The 22,087-nt window shown below is 37.9% G+C and overlaps 1 protein-coding gene and 1 non-coding gene across 11 annotated transcripts in view; both read left to right on the plus strand.

Annotated features, from left to right (window-relative positions):
* SLC44A5 (solute carrier family 44 member 5) overlaps nucleotides 1–22,087 on the plus strand; it is a 316,589-nt gene that overhangs the window by 47,747 nt on the left and 246,755 nt on the right. For 8 of the 10 annotated variants that reach the window (XM_070267482.1, XM_070267481.1, XM_070267484.1 and 5 more), the window contains exons 2-3: nucleotides 8,130–8,210; nucleotides 10,557–10,610. The exons of the other annotated variants lie outside the window; for them this stretch is intronic. In XM_070267482.1, the coding sequence (XP_070123583.1) occupies nucleotides 8,198–8,210; nucleotides 10,557–10,610 (67 nt within the window). In that variant the 5' untranslated portion in view covers nucleotides 8,130–8,197. The remainder of the gene's footprint in view (nucleotides 1–8,129; nucleotides 8,211–10,556; nucleotides 10,611–22,087) is intronic. 10 annotated transcript variants of the gene reach the window in all.
* Nucleotides 11,491–11,596, plus strand: LOC111773686 (U6 spliceosomal RNA). Its single transcript, XR_002808381.1, has one exon. It is a non-coding gene; the product is annotated as a U6 spliceosomal RNA (small nuclear RNA).

The following is a 22,087-nucleotide window of genomic DNA, read 5'->3' on the forward strand; positions in this document are numbered from 1 at the left end:
AGTATTAATAATTTCATGATACCATGATTATGGATAAAATAAGAAATAAAGCAGAAATATAGTTCAAATACCTTTTCTGGAAACACTTGAGCTTTGTTAGAAAAGACAATAAGACCTTTCCTGCAAGCTCAAGTTTTTCCATTCTGGACTTGGTATGTTAATTTTCAAACTGTTGTCCTGGTTTCCGACATATGCCATCAGTAATAGATTGAACTTGAATTTTTAAAAGTCTCCCGTATTCTTTAAATAGTTTATTAACAAAGGTGAAAGGAATGAGAAAGTTTTGTGTAATTATTTCATAGTCACAAACGTGGAATAGGTGAGATAGAAAGCTAAAGATAATTTCTAGAGTGTAAATATGCCAGTATAACATCAAAGAACCACAAATGGAAGGTCCTCTTGTATACTGTGATTACAATCAATATTGAAGGGTGTCATCATTTCTTAAAAGTAACAGAAACTCCAGAGGGATAGATTTGTTGAATTAGTAATTGTGAGCAAGGTTTTCTGAGAATTCAGAGGTATATTTTTGTATGAATACGGCATTTTGCTTATCGATCGATCCATCAATCCACCCATGCATTCAGCCATCCATCATAATGGTGTTGAGGTGGGCGTGTTGAAAGCCTACAGAAGAGTCTATTCTTTACCATGAGTCAGTGAATTTTTTTCAATCATGTTTCTTTAAACAAGAACTTTAAACTTTTGTGGATAGCAAGTTAGCAACTGATTTCCATTTTCTTTATTATAAAAATTCAGCTTATTTATGAGAGTTGTGAGCAAAATATAGTCTTAAAATACATCCATCAAATCATTCAACATAAATGTCAATAGCACATACTTTGTGATAAGCGCTGGAGAATTCAGTAGTGAATATAGTTTATAGATGTTAGAGATAAAAGGGACGACAAGAGACATTATAGGATGGGCTGGTAAGGCACGTAGTTACTGACTAACGAGACACAGACATGTAGAAAGGTTATGTGACTTGCTCAAGATCACACAGCTTGTAAATTATGCCTCAGAATATATAGGATTATTTTCAGGTGTCACTTTTATTTGCATTGATCCTCTCTGTAAGCATTGTAGAATGATAAACTATGAAGACAGCCAACGGCAAATGGTGGTTGCATAACTGAGAAACCACCAGAAAGGAAACTCTTTGGAAGAGGGAGGGTTAAGGATAGACTGGGATGGAGTGGAAAAAAAATTTAGGATCACTTCAGTACATCTGGAAACTTTTCAGACTTGGATTTTTTCCCCTGTTGAGTTGCATATGGTTTTAAAAAAAATGAAAAATAGACTACTGTTTATTGAGAGTCTAACATGTTCCAGGCATTTTAGTATATATTAACGCATTTAGTATTTACAACTTCTCTGTGAAATATTGTATTTTAAATCTGAATGGCTGCTTCAGCTTGGTGTCACAGCGTATGTGTCATTCCTTCGTGCTCATCACTGCCCAGAGTCTGACACACAGCTTTCACGTTCAGAAATAGGGTCGTTATGTGGTAACCCAGAGGTTAACAGGCCCAGGCAAATTGATTCCTTCTAACCAAACTTACAAGAGTCTGATTATAAACCAGAACATCAATTTACAAGTCTCTATGAGGAAATTAACTGCCAAGCAGCCTGGAATACTCATGTCAGCTTGTCAGCACATTTTATTCCCTGTGGGAAAGAAAGCTTGAGAAAGAAAATTAAGGACAGGAGGATGCCAAGGAAGTATAAAATTAGAAGAAAGTGAGTTGGATGCTTTTAATAAGGAAATTGTCATGCAATTATTTGAGCCTAATGTACCTTCTCCAACATCGGGATAGACCTGCCTGGCTAAGGGACGTGAATATTATTTTCAGCAAGTCAGGTCCCTCTGTCAATACGTTTCAGATCATGGCCAGTTGTGGACTCAGCTGCAGCAAGAGAGCAGATTGAAGAGTCTGAGACTTTGTTCAAAATCAACCCTCTAGGTTGGGCCAAGCACCTGCAGGTGCTAGAAGGAGGAACAGAGAGGCAGCATACGGAATAAGTATAGCAATGAGGACAAAGATTATAACAACAATAATAATCTCTGACAGTGAGTGACGATTTATTACGTGTTGGAAATTGGGATAAGAACTTTATATCAATTACCTGATTTAATTCTCACAACAACCATTTCAGATAAATACTGTTCATATTCCTGTTTTATAGACAAGGAAACTGAAGTTGAGAAAAGTTGAATTAATATACTGGAAAGCGGGAGTTTCCTAATACAGGGTAGTCCAGACTGTGTAGGGGGCATCTCAAGGTTAATGTGTCCAAAGCTGAGCTCTTCATTTCCTCTTAGCACATATTTCTCCTCCAGGTCCACAGCCTCTAAGTACTTCTAGATCCCTCCCTCCTCTCTCTTTCTTCTTCTCTTCTCCCCTCTCTTTCCTTCACTTCCTGACATCAGCAAATCCTGTAAATTTTGCTTCCAAAATATACAATTGATCTTTCCCCTTTTCTCCATCTCTGCCGTCTCCACTCTAGTCCAGTTATGGACTGCCTCCTGTGGTAGCTAGCTCCCCTCCTATACACACCAATCTATTGTCCAAGAGCGCTCTTTTTCCTGATTGAGGTAAAATTCATGTAACGTCAAATTCGTTATCTTAACCATTTTAAAAGTGTACAATTAAGTGGTTTTTCGTACATTCACCATGTTTTGCAACCATCAATACTACGTGATTCCAGGACACTTTAAAAAAGAAACCCTCATCCATTAAGCAACCACTTCCCATTCTCCTTCCCTCAGCCCTTGGAAACCACTGATCTACTTTCTTTCTCTATGAATTTGCCTATTTTGGACATTTCACATAAATGAAATCATACATTTGTGACCTTTTGTGTCTGGCTTCTTTCACTTGGTGTAATGTTTTCAAAGTTCATCCATGATGTAGCATGTATCAGTAATTCACTCTTTTTTATGGCTGAATAATATTCCAATGTATGGATATATCACATTTTGTTTATCCGTTCATTAGTTGATGAACACTTGGGTTGTTTCCACTTTTTGACTATTATGAATGATGCTGCTGTGAAGGTTTATGTACATGTTTTTGTTGGAACACCTTTTTTCAACTTGCAAGAGTTATCTTTTAAAAATGAATATCACGTGGTTTCCCTACTTAAAGCCTTCAATGGCTTCTCATTACAATTATATTATAATCCAAATTCCTTCCCCTGGTCCACAAGGGTTGGCGTGATCTGCCTCTCCTTTCTCGTTTAAGCATTGTCTCTCTTTCCTCAATATATTCCAACTACACATGCCTCCATTTAGTTCCTCCAACTCCCCAAGCATTTTTAGAGTATTCACAATTGCTGTTTTCCGGACTTAAATGCTCTTTCCAGCACTTCACATGGCTAGTTCATTTTCATCCTTCAAATCTCCATCCTTCATGTTACCTTCCCAGAGAGGTTTTCCCTAAATAAACTCCATTATTCCCTATTTCCTTCCTGATCCTTTTCTCACTTGGTAATTACATGGCTGTTTCTTTGTGAATTCACTTACATTCTGTCACCCTCACAAGAATGGAAGTTCCTTAAGGTCAGGAATTAAAGTACACCTTTTCATCACTACTATCTGCACCTGTGCTTAGCACAATGCTTGACATAGAGGAGGTACTGAATAAATGTGGAACAAATGAACAGATGAGAAAGATCACAGGGTTCGACATGAGGTGGAGTAATTCAACATATAGAGACAGAGGTGTATTAACAGGAAGGAAGAGCAAGATGGTGGAAAATTTTCAATTATGCTAATATGTGAAGATCTAGGCAGGATGGTGGCCAACAGATAGAACAGGTCAATCATTGGTTCAAGATGGGAATTTGATCAAGGAGTCAGGGCAGATCTTCTACATATGAAGTCAGAGTTAGGAAAAAAGAGCATAATTAGTTTGCTGTCGGTTCTAGAGAAGTTGGCTAAATTTCCTTGAATCTCACTAAAATCAGGATTGCTTGTAGAAACCAGGCTGGGACTGAGATTACAGCCATAGCTTTTGAGAGAAGAGGGGTGCCAAAGATGGGGAGCTAGGCGGGGCTTGACAAGCCTGATACTGTGTCACAGAGACACTAATGGACTTACTCTTCAGATCGTCAACCTCTGTTTTGCATTTTTAATTAATACTTCTTCCTTATCTGCAAAGTGGGAGAGCTTTTAACTGGATATGACCACCGAGATCCTTTCCAGCCCTGAAAATCTGTCCTCTATGCCATAGTTTCCAGGTTTCAAATTATTTTTCACTGTACACAGTCAGTGTTGGCTGTTTCTTGGTGATTTCATTATAAACAATCTTTATGGACATAAGTGTTGTACGTCATCTGTGGGTCCTTGTTAGTCCCTTTCAGATAGAGTGGCACTTCTTGACTTGGCTGCTTGACTTGGGAAAAGAGCATATTTTGGGGCCTGTAACCCTAAATGTACTGACTGGAGATAGAACTTCAGAAATAAAGAATTTTAATAATATTTAGTAGCAAAATAGCCTAAATTATTGTTTAATATAGCGGTTGCTTAACAGTAAAAACGTACATTTAAAAAATTATTAAATTTCAGAAAGTTAACATCTGAAGTATTTTTTTCACTGAAGTTATCCATTCTCTGAGGATTTCATTTTGATTCTTGTCTGAACACAAAATTGAACTAGTAAAATACAAGGTTACTGGTCCCTCAATTGCAGGATTAGACTGTCTTCCTTATTCGCCACTGTGTGCTGAAACATGAAAAAATGAGAATTAGTCTGTACAAACCAGAGAAGTATTAACAAGATTCTGAGAGAGGAGGGAGAGATTTTCCAGGACTGATTAGGTAGCATTGTAAGGAGACAGGGCTAGTCGTGCATTATAACTAGAGGTTTGAAGCAAGACTTAGAGATTTCAAACAAAGTAGAAAAATGCTTAAGTGGATCAGTAAGAAATGTCAACTACAGGCTTCTTAACATGTAACACTGAAAATGTAAAATTAAAGAAAAATGTGAGAACATTTAAAAGATAGATTTAAAAAGATCTTTTGAAAAAGTCTAGAATTTGGACATACTTATTAGGAATAAAAACACAAATGAAGGAGAAAACCTTTAAGAAAAAAGAGTGGTTATATTAACTGATAAACATAGAAGGAATAATGCAAGTAGGAAAATCACCATTTTGCAACCACTATGGAAACAGTTGATTCAGAGGAATAATCAGTACATGCTAAAAGTTTGAAGAGGAATGGCATATTTATATATTATCAAGGTGTCTCCCCAGTGATTACTTATTAATTACAAAGTGAGAAATGGTAACTTTATAGCAAAGAAACCTGACCGGCATCACCTTATTGGTCGATCAAAGTTAATATCACCAATGATGGGATAAACTGAGATTTGGTCCCTGATGTGATGCACTGAGAACATCACATTTATGTAGTATTCCTGCCCAAGATGCATAACCTGAATCTAATCATGCAGAAACATCAGACAGACCCACAGGGAAATTCTTCAAAATAACTACCCTGGTACTCTTGGAAAATTTCAATGCCTTGAAAAACAAAGAATGAAGAACTATTCCAGACGAAGAGGACTGACGAGACATGCCAACTACGTGTAATGTGTGATCTTTGATCTGGATCAGAGGGAAAATAATCTATAAAGGCCATTGGAGAAAAAGGAATATAGACTATATGTCAGATAAAAGCGTCACCCAAGTTTTATATTCCTGGGTTTGGTAAATGTGCTGTGACTACACAAAGGAATGTTCTTGTTCTCAGGAAATGAACACTGAAGTATTTAGGGATGAAAAGGCATGATTCTGCAAATAACTCTCAAATGGTTTAGGAAAACTATTTTGTGGTGGGGGTGTGTGTGTGTAGTAAGAGAGAGAAATCAAATATGGCAGAATGATAACAACTGGTGAATCTGGTTGAAGGGTATACAACAGTTCTTTGTTCTATCCTTCCCACTTTCCCGTAAGTTTGAAATTATTTTAACATGAACAGTTAAAGAAAAAATGAATGATTTTTAATCTTCTACCTGAGGAAAGGTGTTCCTTTCTGCTTGAGTTTCTGTGACTGAGTAGAAAGCATTTGACAGTGCCAAAGTGACACTGTGGACCCATGAGACAGAACTGATGGCCCAGCTGGCCGAAGAGCTTGCAGTATTGTTTATCAGCATAATTCAGAAAACAAGGTCGAGTTTCTTATAACTCTCCCAGAGGATTGTCACCTTTTATGGATAGTTCGGTTCATTTTATAAACATTAGTGGGGCTCTTACTATATGTCTGGAACTTTGCTATGCGCTGGAGTCTCCTGTTCTCAGGTTACTGACAGTAGGGGAGGGGGCGCCTGTAGAAACAAATTTAACATATGACAGAAAAGTAAACACAGAGAAGAAGTTATCAGAGAAGGCGATAACTAAGACAATATGGGGAGGAAGAGGTGGTGTGGTGGAACAGAAATGAGGCCCAGGAGCTTTCAGCCTGGTGGGGGTGCGGCATGGGGCAGGAGAGACGCCGGGCAAAGGAAGCAGTGGGACAGTGGTGGGAGATGTAAGGAAGCTTGGGCCGTTTGGGGGACTTTTAAGCAATTTGGTATTGCTGAAGTGTAATATAGCTTTCTGATTTTCAATTTGTAATAATAAAAAAGAAATTAGTTTTTAGTTTAGTTATGAATATTTATAAGATATTAAAATAGTATAAAATAATTAACACTAGAGAACATACAATACAAATTGATCCTTTGATACACTGTTTTTATTTTGTGTGACACAGCACCTTATTATAACTTGGGATTACCCCTTTCACCTTTGTACCTATTTCAGTTTTTGTTAAATTTGAATAATATATAAACCCTTTTTTAAGGGAAGAAATTCCCATAATTCCCAACAGTCACATCTTCCGATGTTAGTGATTGGTGGGTCTCAGTTTGAGAAACACTGAGTTAGGGGACGAGAGTCTTATTTTATGAAGACGTCTTTCAATTACAAATTTCTACTATAAAAGAGATAATTTGTTTTCAAATGGCAGAACTGTTTTTGATTATCAAAATGAAAACAAATGATCAAAATGCAATCATTAATAAAAAATATTTTCAATCTTTGAGTCAAAAGCTTAATGTTCTTAATATGCAAGCTTTACATAAATTTGTAAGCCATACGTTCAGACACCCACGAGTACATGGGCAAAGAGCCTGAATAAATAATTTACAAAAGATGAAATAAAAATGACTAATACACATTTTAAATGAGAGACCAACAATGTGGAAACAGTTCAATGAAATATGCATTTGCATAGGATGACATTATTTAGACATTAAAATGATGTTTTTGAAAACTTCTAAATAATAGAAATGTTTATGCTGTCATATTAAATTTAAGAAGCAGTGAACAAAAAGTGTGATTTCAACCTTGTCAAAATGTACAAAGATTTCGATAATTATACCATAGGAATGGAAGATGTAGGAGCAGCTGAGTGAAGAGAGTGCGGGGACTCTCTGTACCATTTTTGCAACTTTTCTGTAAGTCTAAAATTATTTCAAATTAAAAAGTTAAAAAACATACATAGAAAAAATAAAATTTTAGTAGTGATCTCTACATGGTATAATTGTGGCTTTTCCCTTTCATTTAAAAAATACTTGTCTATAACAAATTTTTACAATGAGTTATATGTTATTTAATCATTAAAAAAACCCTCTTTCTAAAATTAGGACCAAAAAGAAGCTAAACTCAAAAGAAAAATGTCGTAGATCACAATTAATTCGTTGGTTGGTGTGGCAGCTAAACATAAACGTGATGCTGAAAAAAGGGTGCCTCTGGGAGGAGACCAGGATAGAGACATCCACTGGTTAGGGATGCATTTTACAGCTGGATGTGAGGTGTGAGAGGAGATAATAAAAATAAGGACTGAGATAGATTTAGGAGGCTGTGGCACTGAGGATTTTATTTTAGTAGTAAAGAGGAGAATGACGTCTCGAGAGAGAGTAGGTAGCTGTAGTATTTTATGTTGGAAGAGAGGCTAATTCTCTGGGTTTCTCAGGAGCGTAAATCACAGTAGGTTATGGGAGTATTCCCAAAAGGTTGGTTTTTAACAAGTTAAAGTCATTTGCTTTAGATAACCATCTTCATACTTGTTTTTATCACAGACGCCTTTCTAAGCAACTCAGTTTTGCTGCGTTCAGGCCTCCTTCTGAAGAGACAGCTTCTTATCTTAATGAGTCGCCAAGGTAATCACCTACTTGAATTAAGTCTCTCTTGATCTGGACTTTTGTGTGAAGTCTTATTTGTTCAATGTTAAATAAGGACAAATAGAGAAATGAATATACACTATGGTGCCTTAGGAGCTGCACCTGAAAAACTGTAGCATGTTAGACATTGTGGTTCCGCATCCCTTCCAATCTCCTGACCTCTGAGATGGCCGGCATCCTCCCTCGACACGCGGGAGCTCCCCACAGCGCTGATTCTGAGGGAGGGCCGGTAAGCAGGGGATGCCGCTGGTAAAACACATCCCCGTGCGTACACAACTCCATTCCGAAACTGCTCCCTTTCTCCTGCATCACCCCCTCCAACTCTAGTTATTGCTAGAACCAGAACTGGAACGTTTATCTTAGAGCATTATTGTTTTCAGCCTCCTTTTTCATATTGGGAAGTCAGAGCTCGAAGCAACGTGGTGTCAGAAGTTGTTCCTGGGAGAGGGACTATGAGGCTCCACTTTAAATTTTGACCCTGATTCCTACTATTTCTGTCCCCCAAATTAGGTTTTAAGCCCCTGGCAGTGACAGACCAGGTCTTATCCATCGATTTACCACCTTTAGGGTTAGCCTTTAACTTTCGAGAAGGTAGTTACTTAGTAAATTTTTAATGAAAATGAAAACTATTTTCTTTAAGGGCAAATTTTATTCCTTCATGAAGGAAAAACCTTTACCCTGCTATAAAAAAAGTAAAATGTTGCATAAGTACAAATTAAAATGGAAGGTACAGAATGTGGAGCTTAAAGCTAAGTAGTAGCTTTGATCTTTGGCTGAGTATTTTAAAAAGATTAAAAAGGTTATTAAAAATAAGATCTAAAGGTCCAATAAGACTCTTAAAAAAGGACCCAAGAGAGGATAAATCTACGTGGGCTCCTTGAAGGCTGCAAATACATTGTGCCATGTGGGCGTCACAGCCAGGGACCGCTGCTCCCGAGGTGTTACAGGGGATTCTGCATCCAGAGTCTCCGCCCCCGGAGAGTGCATTGCAATTGTTTCTCAAATATGAAAACTGAGGAATGACTGACTTAAAGGACAGAAAATTTGCATAATTTTCTTTTATGCAAATATACAGTGTTACTAATGTACTCATGCCTGGGGGAGATTACTTTATGAAGGAGAATAACAATTTGCTCCTCTATAAAAGAGAATAACAGTAATGATCTCACAGGCTGAAGTAAGGATTAAATTGGCACAATGCCTGAGAAGTAGTATGTATGTGCTAAAGAAACAGTGGTTTTTATTTTGTTCACAAATTGAAATTCAGAGGTGTGTTACAAATGGTGAAGTGTATCTGAGATAGAGTTACCAGGGCCTTACTGTGCTTCAACTACATTGTAGTTTATATTGGCTTATGTGAGCAGAGAGCAAGGCGTTGCTACCACGTCTAGCAGTGCTTTAAGGGAAAATAATTTCTCAAAACAACATCACTGGCATGCTCCTGGAGTCTTGGAACCACGGTACTCTCGTAAGTTGAGTGTCACTGAGCTCTTTTCCATGTTGCTCATTTAATGTTTCTCTCTCTTTTCTGAATATCGGCTATTAGATAACGTAGAAGAGACATCACAACTTTCACCATCAGAAAGAAACCATTTCTTCAACAGTAGTATCCACTTTTTTTTACTTCCACTAATTGATACTTCTCTTGGCTTCCATTTAATGTCAAGTAGCTTTTAGGCCTTTGACCTTAAATTAACGAGTGACTTTTCCTACAGCGTTTATAACTCAGACTCCTTGGTCTTGAGTGATTACTTGACTCATTCTGTAAGGACATTTACTTTTCATTTTTTAGTCAAATTTTTTGTGTTTTTTTATGTGCAATAAATGAAAATCTGTGATGATTATAAATCTGTAACAAAAGTCATAGAAAATAGCATAGATCTTGATAGAAACTTGTCCATTCATAGGACAACACTTGTATACTTGTACGAGTGGGACAGTCAAGCTGCAGCGCCACCAGTGCCAGCAATATCAATACAAAAAATTCAGCAAACATTAAATTACCTGTGAAGCTGTGCTAGGTGTCGTAATATGAGAATTACCTTGAGAACAGTGACCAGGAATTACTTACCTAGAGATGATAGGTTATATATAAGTAAGGTACAAATGAAACTTTGGCATGTGGAAAAGGTTAATTATGTGACTGAAGTAGGGACTAGAGATAAAAGTTAGGACTTTCATGTCTTGTCAGATTGATGCGTAATAGTAACAGTGTGACTATGATCTCTTGAGTTTGTCAGGGGATAAAGCATTTCAGTTTTGGTGGCCACCAGGACAGGACATCAAGCTGGAGGCAGGGAGAGTGATGGCTGTTTTTCTTTGCAGCGGGTTCTTCATGGTCGTCCTGGACGCTGGGCAAGTCTGGTGCTAGTACCATAGGTAAGCAAATACCTTGTGCTCCATCTCAGAATGTGTCATTGGCTCCTATGACCAGGGGAGGGCTTCTGGAGGGGAACACCAGTAGCTTTGTGCATGTAGCTCCAGGGCAATGTGTGGCTTCAGGGACAACAAAGAGGAACTCCAATACTAGAGATAACCCGGATGAGACCTGGGTAAATGATTTAGCACCAAACATTGCCTTGGAAAGGAATAATGCATTTCATCTGAAACCGAGGTAAATTTTGTGTTTCCAAGTGCGTGTGTTAGTAACAAAGCCAGTAAACATTTAAATAGGATTTTCAAGCTGACAGTTTACTCAGACTTTCTACTACTTTCATTTAAATGGGAGTGCATCAATTCACTCCTTATTCATTTCTGCAACTGAAAGGAAGTCTTTATGTTATGCCTTAAAGCTGCTGAGGATTTATTTGTATTAACATCTTAATTTTGTTAAATGCCAATAAATGCTGTGCCCTGTGTTCACTTACTATTAGGAAATTGCCTGAAAGAAAATGTTTCATTGTGAAATTTAAGAAATATGTCATAACTAATAAATCCTGAAGCCAAGAAGCTGTCTATTTCTACATTTATCTCAACATCTATATCTACATGTACACCTACATCTATATCCATATCTACATCTGTCTATTTTGTCCCATGGTCACATTCTCAAACTTACTATAGAAAATAGAAATTGACGTGTTTAGATGGAGTTAATAAGATTAAAAACCATATAAAAATTAAACATGTACACGTACTTAAAAAAAGACTGCAATAAATGAAGGTAAAGACAACAACACTTTTTCCCATACCCTAAGATAAATGTATTTGATAAGACCCATCTATTTGTTCTTGAATTTTCTATTCTACTTCTGTGGTTGGCCTCACTCCTGTAGCACATATAACAACACTGGAATATTACAGAGAAAATTAGCATAGTGCCTGTGCAAAAATGACTCATGAATTTGTAAAGTTGCCATATTTTTACATAGTAAATTATTTCTTTGTTTGGGTTCCCATGGCATACTGTATACACGTTAGCTGTCATCTTACTGTGTTATAATTATTTGTTTACTTCTCTATCTCTTTCATTAGAAACAGAATTCCTAAAAGAAAGAAATTATCTTTTGTATCCGTAGTGGGTAACACATGGCCTGGCTTCTAAAAAGCACCCAGAAAACGTTTAACGAGTGGATAAAAGCTTTATGGTCTATGAGGAAGAAACCTATAGCAATTCTTTGTATATATGATGCTAACCCAGAAATTGATGCTGAAACAGTTAATCCTTTTCTTCCCCCCTCATCTTGTCTTCCTGACGACAGAAATTCTATTTTAGTGTGATGCCCACATGGCCACCTCCTGTTGATAACTAGTGGGCACAACTCACTTCAATGATGGACAGATGGACAAGCCTGCTGTTATTCTTGGCCATAAGACTGTTGCTGCCTACTCTCTGAGATGCATCAAACGTTTCTTTCTCCTCTTTTTTGTAGGACTATGCGTATTTGCTCCTAACTCTGTCTTGCTATATTTACAATATTAGAGGCCATAAGCAGGTTCTGGAAGGACAGATAGCCAGAAATATTTTGAGAGACGCATGTTATCTAAGACAAAAAAGAGGACTCCATGGAAAAGAAGCCATAAAATATTGCTATTATTTAACTGAAGAGGGATAGATCTTCTCTCTTTCTTTTCTATCATAGTGGGCTTGCTTAGAAGAGAAATAAAGTTACAATATATTTCTGGAAAAAGAGATCCAGATAATGGGACCCATTTGAATTTTTTAACTAGATGACTGCATAGAGTTATAATTCATTTAAATTTTTATGTATAATCACAAAGATAAATAGAAGTTTCTTCAAATTAGCAATATAAACTACACTTATATAGATAAAGACATTGACATGTTACTTAATTTTTTAAACCATATACAACATTCAAAAGCATTTCAACATGCATATTTTCTTTACTAGAAAAATGGAAATGGGGGAAGGAAATTAGTATTGATTTAGTTTCTATCATGGGTTAGACATTTTTATGCCTTTTCCTATGTTTCTCATATAATCCTCAGAATTACGTTGTGAAATACATTTTATTATGATTATTTTACAAGTGAAAAACCTTGGGCTCAAAGATAATAATTTGCTCATGGTCACGGAGCTAAGAAGTGACACGACTGATTGCGAATCAAATCTTTCCAACTCTCAAATGTATCCTCTCCTTACTGTGTTGGAGTAGCCAGCACACAGTGAGTTTTCAGGAATTTTGGTTTTTATTATGTGAATAGTAGTGTTTTACGGAATTTTTCATAATTGTGAATGGTTTCTTTGATGCCAACTAAAAATATTTCTGCTAAGTGAGTTCGGGTACTTGTCCCCCTTTCCAGATGAGTAAATGGGTTGATTGAAAAAATGATTCAACAATGTGATGCTGGGGAAGTGATCTCTGAATTTTCAGAATGACTAAGCCCAAGAGCACAGTGCTCCCGTGGTTCACAGACATTCTTCAGGAGCTACTGGTCCACTTTCTAAAAGTCAAGATTTGTCTTGGCCACCTTGTCTGCCTAAATGATCGGTGCCTGCGCTAGCATGATGGGGTCTGACCAGGGCTCTTGGTTTCATTCTTGTTTTGACCCAATTTGTGGAATACCATGGCTCTTGACCAACAAAAGGGGTTGAGTTAAGAGTCACTCCAGCCTTCTGGGGCTCTCTTAGCAAGCATCAGTTTGTGGCTAGAGTTTTCTGAGGCCCATTGGGATTGTTCCTGTGTGTATCCAGATCCTAGGAAAAGCCCTGAACTGGCTAACCTTTTCTGTGGAGCAGGGACAGTGCAGGCCCTGAGCTGCTTCTGGCTGTTTCAATTCACGAGCATCCACCCTCCCCAGCCCCACTTGGTGGCAGCAAGCATACTGAAAAGAAGAGACAGTATGTTTGCTACTTCCCTCATGCTACCCCCAAATACGAGTCAGGCTCACCTTCTTAGAGTGAAAGGACAGGATAGGGACCAGATGCTGGTATCTTGTAACTAAGTAACATAGTTACTAAAATGGATTAACTCTGTGAAGTGACAGAACTGCCGTTGTCATCCTGGTTTCCTTGGGTAATGCAGACAGTGCTGGAGGCAATTTCTAACTGTGTTAGATGCTGATTTCTTCCAAAAAAGCAGCTCCAATTGTAGTATGCCTAAAAATGGGAGTTAATCAAGACAGAATTATCAATTGGCTAGGTGAAATTTGACAAGTGAGTTTCATTCCAACTGAATTGCAAAGGTGATTGTAATATGTGGGAAACTGCTTTAGAGAGAGGCTTTGGAAAATTATAATTGTAAAACGTCGGCGTAATTTCCATGGTCAGGAAATGGTCATTATTTATTTTAAAACAGAGGTTTATTTCTCTCCCTCGTCTCTTTTTTCATATTCCTTCAAATATGTACATTTTCCTGTAATTTAAATTTAGTGATTAAGCTATATTTAAAATAATGCTTTGCCATTAATGAATGAAAGGTCACCTTTAAAAAGTTGATTCAGTAGTATAAGTTATTTCAGGGCTGGATTTAAGCCCAGATCCTATTAATGAAGACTGTTTCCTTTTTCTTTTTCTGAGACAGTAGAATTAAAATCATCTGTTTTGTCTATTTCCAGTCATGACACATTCTAGGCTTAGGTAAATAAACCCAGCTGATAAATAACAGACTAACCGACTCTGTCTATCACTCGACTCTAAGCTGTCATTTTCATTTCAATGTTATATTCATGAGCATTAATGTGAAAACTCTCTGTTAAAGGTTTTCTTTTTGTGTTTTGATTGCTTTAGGATAGAAATTTAAATACCAAATTTCAGAAATGAATTAGGAGGGGCAGTGGAGAGAGTCCTGGACGAGGAGTGAGGAGGCCCATTCTGGTCTTGGTCTGCTGCCCTGTATGTGCCTAGGCAAGTCACTTTAAATTTCTTGGTATCCATTTCCTTTGCTTTTAGAGCGAAGTTGGTTGGACTAGGTTAGGGTAGCAAATGGATGTCCCTTTGTCTGCCAGCTCTGATCAATTGATAATGTCTGCTGAGAGGGCTGCCTTGGGGATGATGGTGAGCCTCTTCCAGGCCCAGTTAGCAAGAGGACTAGGGGCAAGAAAGCCTCTAATTTGCCATCCCTGAATCTGACAACTTCTTGGGTTCTATAATGACTTCTATTATGACTTTCATGATTTATTCTTAATTCTTCACTTCAAGAAATGGCCTCTCCATACTTTACTTGAAGATGTTTTGAAAATTTGAGACCAAGGAGACATAGTCTTTGAGATCATCTAGTCAAAACTAGGCTGATGTCTATAAAAGTGCCTTGTAAAACGTAGAGCATTGTTTGTGTTATTTGAGGAATACGTGGCTAATTAATTAATGGTAAGTTTTCCCATGATTCCATTGGGGTCACCTTCCTCTCTAATTTTTCATGAATTCTTGTTGCATGAAGGATGAAGCCCTTTCAGTAAATTTCTTAGAAGTTGCTCATTCCACTGACAATTAATTAAGACAATTAAATGTTGAATTGTATAGGATAGACAGTAAACACTGTAGACGTTCAGAGAGCTAGAGAGCTAGAGTCATCAGGGAGCATTAAAGGAAGGGGTAGGCCTTAAGCAGGGCCTAAAATGAGCTGAAATTAGATAGAAAGGCACTGTTAGGTTGGGACAGAATTTGAATAAAGCATGGAATAAGACATAAGCACAATTTGGAACAATAAACAGGAAGTATAAGCTGTTGGTTCTCAATAAGGAAAAATTTGGATTGCTAATAATATGAATATTAATAATAGTTAACATTTATTCACTCATTTATCCCACTAATATTTTTTGAGTACCTCCAATGTGCCAGACCCTGTACTAGACACTGAGGATACAGCTCTTAGAGAAACAGACAAAAATCTTTAATTTTTTAGAGCTTACACCCTAGAAGGGTAAGACAGATAATAAACAAAGCAATAAGTGAAATATGCAGTATGTTAGAGAGCGATAACTGCAAAGGAGAAAAATAAACCAGAGGAGGGGACAAAGGAATGGTAGGGGTAGGGTGCAATTTTGGATAGAGTGGCCAGGCAGTCCTTGCCAGGAGGGTAATGACTGAGTAACGACCTGAAATACCACAGCTCAGGCACTCTGCCAAGTGAATTGTATATACGAAATCATTTAATTTTCATAACAACTCTATGAGAATAGGTACTATTATTATCTTCATTTTATAGTTAAGTAACTGAAACACAGACAACTAAAATAACTCATCAAGAGTGCACAGCAATTAAGTGTGAGAGCTGGGATTCAAACCCAGGAAGTCTAATTCCAGAGCTTATACTTTTAGTCTATAAAGTCTGGATGACTAAAGCCCTTCAAAAGGCTGTCAGAGGTCCAAGAAGGGTGGCATTTTAGAGCTGGAGGGAAATTTACTGATTGTCTAATCCAGTGGTTTTCAAAGTGTATCAGAATCACCTGGAGAGCTGATTAAAACCCAGATTTCTAGACCCTGCCCCCAGAGTTTTGGATTCAGTAGGTCTGGGGTGAGGCCTGACAATGTGCATTCTAACAAGCTTCCAGGTGATGCTGATATTGATGGTTTGGGCAGCACTTTGGGAATCATTGGTTAGCCCAATGGTTCTGAAACTTGGCTGCACGTTAGAGTCACCTGGAGAGCTTTGAAGAACTTCCCATGCGCTCCTGCAGGCGGTACTGAGAGTCTGCATTTCATTGGTCTGGGCTGAGACTCTGCTTCAGCTTGGTATCAGTGGCTGCAGTGCACTTAGAGGATTAAATAGCAGTGATCTAGTTTAATCCTCATTTTGTAAAAGAGGAAACTGAAGTCTCAGGAAATTGGCTGTTCGCCTCTTCTTTTGGCTCCTAGCATTCTGTGCATTGTTTCTTACTCATCCACTTGGTTCTCTACTGTATAAGGTCAGTGGCTGTCTTAATCTCTTCACCACACAATAACGGTTCAGTAAACATCTATTGTTGAGTGACTAATGTCGAAGGGAATAGGGAACCACTGAAAGTTTTTGACCAGCAAAGTGACATAATGAAAGTAATATTTTAGCAGGGGATTCATAATTAGGCAGGGAAGATAAAGAGATTGGAGATGTGATGATCTTCCTACTGCAATATTCCTCTAGAGCCTTGCTCCTCAAAATATGGTGGATGCCAGCAATGTCAGCCTTACCTGGAGCCTTGTTAGAAATGCAGACTCCCAGGTCCCACCTCAGACCTGCTGAATCAGAAGCTACATTTTTACAAAATCCCCAGCTGTTTGTATGCACATAGAAGTTTAAGAAGCACTGTGAGCAATGCCTGGGGTCATGGGATAGCCCAGTGGATCCAGAAGAAGCAGCAAATATGAATGGCTGAGCAGGCCAATGTTTCCTTAAGCCTATTCCTTGGGATATCAGTTCTCTGGGATCTTAACAAGTGTTCAAAAAGTCAAAAAGTTTTGGCAAATACCAGTTTAAACAAAGCTATAGAGTTTTCTTTACAGCTAGAGTTCTTTTATCTTTTAATATGCTAATGCACTTTCTGAGTCTCTGAGGGAAAGACTGTATTGTGTAGCTGCTCCTACACTTATTGATCATATGGTCATATCTTTATCATATTTTGAGTAGCAAGGCTCTACAGGAGGCCGGTTTGGGGAGCATCTTCCTCTGTTACTGTTTTGTGGAGCACATCTTGGTACAGCTATAATGGGCTTTTGTGATTATTAGGTTCCAGACTCATAAGATATTCTAGCCTCTGGGCAGGAAACCATCTTCTACTTCCTAAATTTAGTATCCATTACTTATCTGCTCAAATGGCCAACCTTTCCATCACTGCTCCGGGTATGCGATTTCACTTCTGACTCACTTTCATTGGCTGAGGCCTATTTGGATAGGGTCATAGGATAGGTCTGTGGGTTCTGTCCGTGCTGGTCTGAGAAAAACATTCAAGAATTAGTTGCTGGTTATGGTGTCTGATGGAAATGAGGAGGAGATACTGGAAAATGTTAGGGTCAATGGTAACATATCAAAGTAGTTTGTGGTGGGAGTGAAATCAGGAGGTATGACTGAGAGCAATTACTGGGTGAGCAAAGAAGAAACATGGAAGTTTGATTGACAATTATGACATACAACATCTGTTGGCAAATTTATACTCAAAAATAAAAAGCAAATGAACAGATACATTTGGGAACGAGGGTTGTTTTAGATTTAGGACAGTCCAAAATGGCTTTTTTACATTTTATTTCCATCGATGCCCTTTTTGAAAATTCATGGCCCATTTTAACCCTGACAGGTTGATTAGATTACATTCTACAACTCAGAAAGTGTTTGATTTTAAATTATACTCACCAATAAATTACCAAGATTTGGGGCACTTCGTTTTACTTTCATGTGTCCTTGACATGAACTTTCACTTTACTTTTTTGCTAGCAGAATACTTAGTACTCCTAGTAGTCAAGGGAATGACAATAATTCCTCAAGGATACCCTTACTTTTGCCAGTAAGCCACATCAGTTTCAATTTTGTGTTTTCTGTTAATAAGCCAATGGAAAGTATTTCTGCATTGGATCAGTCCCTTCAAGTGCTCAAAGGCTTTATTTTTATTCCTTTTTCTTGACATTTAAAAAATGTCATTTCCTGCAAAATCAAGGAAGTGCTGTTATTTCTACTTATGACATCAGCATGATTTTTCTTAGGAATTTTTCTCTTGAAAAATTTGATGTTACTTTAATGGGTAAACTTGAATATGTAAACATTTAAAATCTGATTCAATTCAGTTTCTTTTTATTATACCCTTCGTTGATAGAATATCCTATACTTTCAGGAGAAATTTTGAAAAGAAGCGAACAAAATTTGAAAAATCATGTAGAATATATCGAATTAAGCAGTCTTTGATTTAAAAAACTTCCAGAGGGGATTAATACAATTTCAACCTACTTTTTTCCATCTCCAAATTCTTCAGTTCCCAGAATGCAATGACTAAAATGATGATCCTGAGATCTTATAAACTGCTAAGTCATCCCAAAGATATTCAATTTTTCTTATTTTACTAGATTTACTAAGACAGGAAAGTAGACTGATTCATTACAGAATGTATGGAGGTTGACAGTCCTTAGAAGGAGTGCTAAAATGCTTGGTCTGTCCTATTGTCAGGCTAACAGTGGTGGGAGATGCAGTTTACTAGGCAACCCTGAGTGTTTAGCGGAGTGGGAGATGAGAGATTGTGGTAACTGAGTGACTATCTCTGAACAGGCTCAGAGGGCTTGGTGGGTGCTCTGAGAGCACCAGCTGCTGAGTTTTGGACAGCATGGCCAGCTTGTACCAACTACAAGCCCTCGTGGTCAGCAGGGAAGAGATAATAGAGGCAGCAATTATCCCACAGACCAAAGGTAACATACCAAAGAGCCTCATTTTAAATACATGCTAAGGGTTGCCAATACTCATTCTAGAAAGATTCTCAACAAGCTAGAGATTCAAATTAAGTCTTGGGTTACTAGACGATCCCATCACCTAAATATTTGTGCAACACCCATTCAGTAAAGTATTTATCAAATATCATCAGGTGCTGGCTTCTGTGCTGGGTGCTAGAACACCAGGGCAAAAACAATAAACATTGTCATTCCCGTCATATTGCTTGTTGAGTAGAATGGGATGCAGATAAGTAAACGTGGCATTATAACTTATTATGTACTGTGATAGGAGAAATACGGTGAACCATGGTGGTATACAGGAGTGAGGTACTTAACTTTCAGCTAGGGAGTCAGGTAAGAAGAAGCGTCTACATGCAGCATGGATAGGCGTTGGACAGACCAAGAGGAGCTGGGGAAGGGGCATATATAAAAGCCCAGAGGAGGATCATAAAGAATGTTTTGTTTGGAGCATACGGATCTTGGAAAGAAGGAGAAATGGCTAGAAATGAGGCTAGAAAAGTAAACAGAGGCCAGATGTGTAGGGTTTTGTAAGCATTTGGGCTTTATTCTAGATGGAAAAGAGAGCCATTGAAAGGTTTTCCAGCAGAGCAATGACTAGATATGCATCGTAAGATGATGACTCTGGAGGCATCCTGGAGAATGGGTTGGAGGGAGATAATACTGGAGAGAATGAGACCAATGGGGAGACTGTTGCAGAAGTTTACACATGAGAAGTTGGTGGCCTGTATTTGACAAAGGATGGCATTCTTAATAGTTGGTGCTTTGGTATCTGGCACATTAGGCATTAAAGTTTTTTACTCTTATTTTTATAAGATTGAAGTGTTTCTATCATTCTTTAACTTAATATTTCCCATTTTATAATTCTTCAAGAAGCCATTCTTATTTCCTCTTTCTCATATCTTTGTAAATTATTGGGTCTTTCTTGCTTACTAAATATTCTCCTACAAATGTCTTTTATGCTCTCGACATATATGTCTTTTCCACCTTTTGTCATTGTGGTTTCTTTTACAAATTTGGGTATAGAGAGTTAAGGTTGAGAGGGAAGCAATTACGACTCTAGTGAACAGGTCTTGGTTGTCACAACTATGGATAGCCTGAGATTTCCTGGAAAGGCCTGGTAGAGAAAAATTAAGGTTCTCAACACTGGAAAGAAAGAAAATAGTTTAAAGACAAACAATGGTCTCAGAGGGGAGGAGGCTTGCCGTACAGCAATCAATATAATAGGATAAGAAAAGACCAACATGGAACAACCCCAAAGTGCAAAAAATAATTAAGGGCACAAAAACGCACATTCTACATGTCAAGTTCAAAAGAGAAACTGAGAAATTACAGAGTGAAGTTCAGAGTTTAAAAATGACAGAAAGAGCAAAGGTGGAAAATGACAAAAACATTTCAAGTAAGACTAACTGAAAGTGCTGCAATATTACATGGGGCACAAAAGGTCAGTGAACAGCCTGGAAAGGTGTCTAATGGATAGCAAGGGTAATCCACTGACTGAGAAGGTCTTCTAGGCATTGATTAAAAAAGTAAAATTAAATGAATTCTTTGCCTCAGTGCTTTGAAAAAGCTCAGTCTTGCTAAAAAGAGGAATGAATTTAAAATGAGAGAAGTAAAATTGTTTCTGGGAATTGTTGCCAATCAATAAATGGTAAAGAAATTGAGAAATCTGAATTCTTATGGAGGACCAGATATTCTTTCTCCCGGGATTAGTGCTGTCCAAGGCCAATAATTCATTCTTAGGTATAGAAATCCTTTTTAAAAAGCATCATGTTGCTTTTGTATATTTTGTTCCCAAGTTACCCAATGTAGGCCATTTGTAATGCTTTCTTGGCTTTCCATCTATGTATCAGAGTATGACACATCTGGCAAGTTAAAGCAAAGGAAAGCATCAGCAGGACGTATAGAAGTCCCAGCAAAAGCACTTTCCAACCTAGTAAACTTTTCTTTAGGAAATGTGCTTCTTCTTGTGTGAAGTAGAGATTTGGAGGAATGAGGATTGCTCACTCTGGAAATCCTTTGTCTTAATCAGTTTGAGCTACTAGAACAAAAATACCATAGACTGGGTGGCTTAAAGAACAAAAATTTATTTCTTCCAGTTCTGGAGGCTGGGAAGTCTGAGATTTGTTGGTAGACTGTTTCTTGGCTTCTTGTAGACAGCTGACTTCTAGCTGTATCTTCACACGAAAGAGAGAGACTGACAGACAGACAGACAGACTAATTCCATCCCAAGGGCTCCATTCTCATGACCTAATTACCTCTTAAAGGCTCCATCTCCAAATATCATCACAGCGAGGAATAGGGTTTCAACATATGAACTTTGAAGGACACAAACCTACAGTCCATAGCATCCTTGGAGTTACAAATTTTCCAAAGAGATAGCAAGTGTTCTTTCTTAATTGCATGTTAAAGGTAGGATTCGAAGAATGGGAGTGCCTGATGCAAAAGCCGAGAGGTTTCCTATTACCAACTCAAAAGATTCAGAAACAATTTCATATGAAAGTGTTTTTGTAGGCCAAAAACAATTGAATATTGCAAGGTCATATAGTTCAACCTACTACACTAGATGAGGGCCCATTACATTAAGATTGGTTTAATTTTTCTACATTTGTTCCATTTTCCTGTTTCCCCAGGTCTGTTTCTCCATTGTGATTAGAAATTGACCCATTAATGCAAAACGAACAACAATAAAAGATTTTCCTCATGCATATTTTCAAGGACAGGAAAACAAAAAAGAGAGCCTTGGGGATGTAGCGTGCATAGTGGTAATTATCACTAGGAGAAGAGAGTTGGCTGTGGGTCTGGGCGCAGCTGCAAAGAAACAAGGGCAAGACTGGGCCTGAGAAAAGGTACCCTGAGACTTAGCTTGAAGGGGCCAGGTGAGGTTCCCCAATTCTCTATATTTTCCTAAAGAGTAATTAACCCTGGGAGCTGGCATAGGTTACTTGTTAACAGCTTAGGCTCTACAATCAGCTGAGCGCCGATGCTGAGTCCTGCCACAGTAAGGAAGTTAGTTGCTGATTGATCTATGCTCTATTCCCTTGATTCTTG

The sequence above is a fragment of the Equus caballus genome, chromosome 5, assembly GCF_041296265.1.
Source record: "Equus caballus isolate H_3958 breed thoroughbred chromosome 5, TB-T2T, whole genome shotgun sequence".
NCBI classification, from domain to species: Eukaryota; Metazoa; Chordata; class Mammalia; order Perissodactyla; family Equidae; genus Equus; species Equus caballus.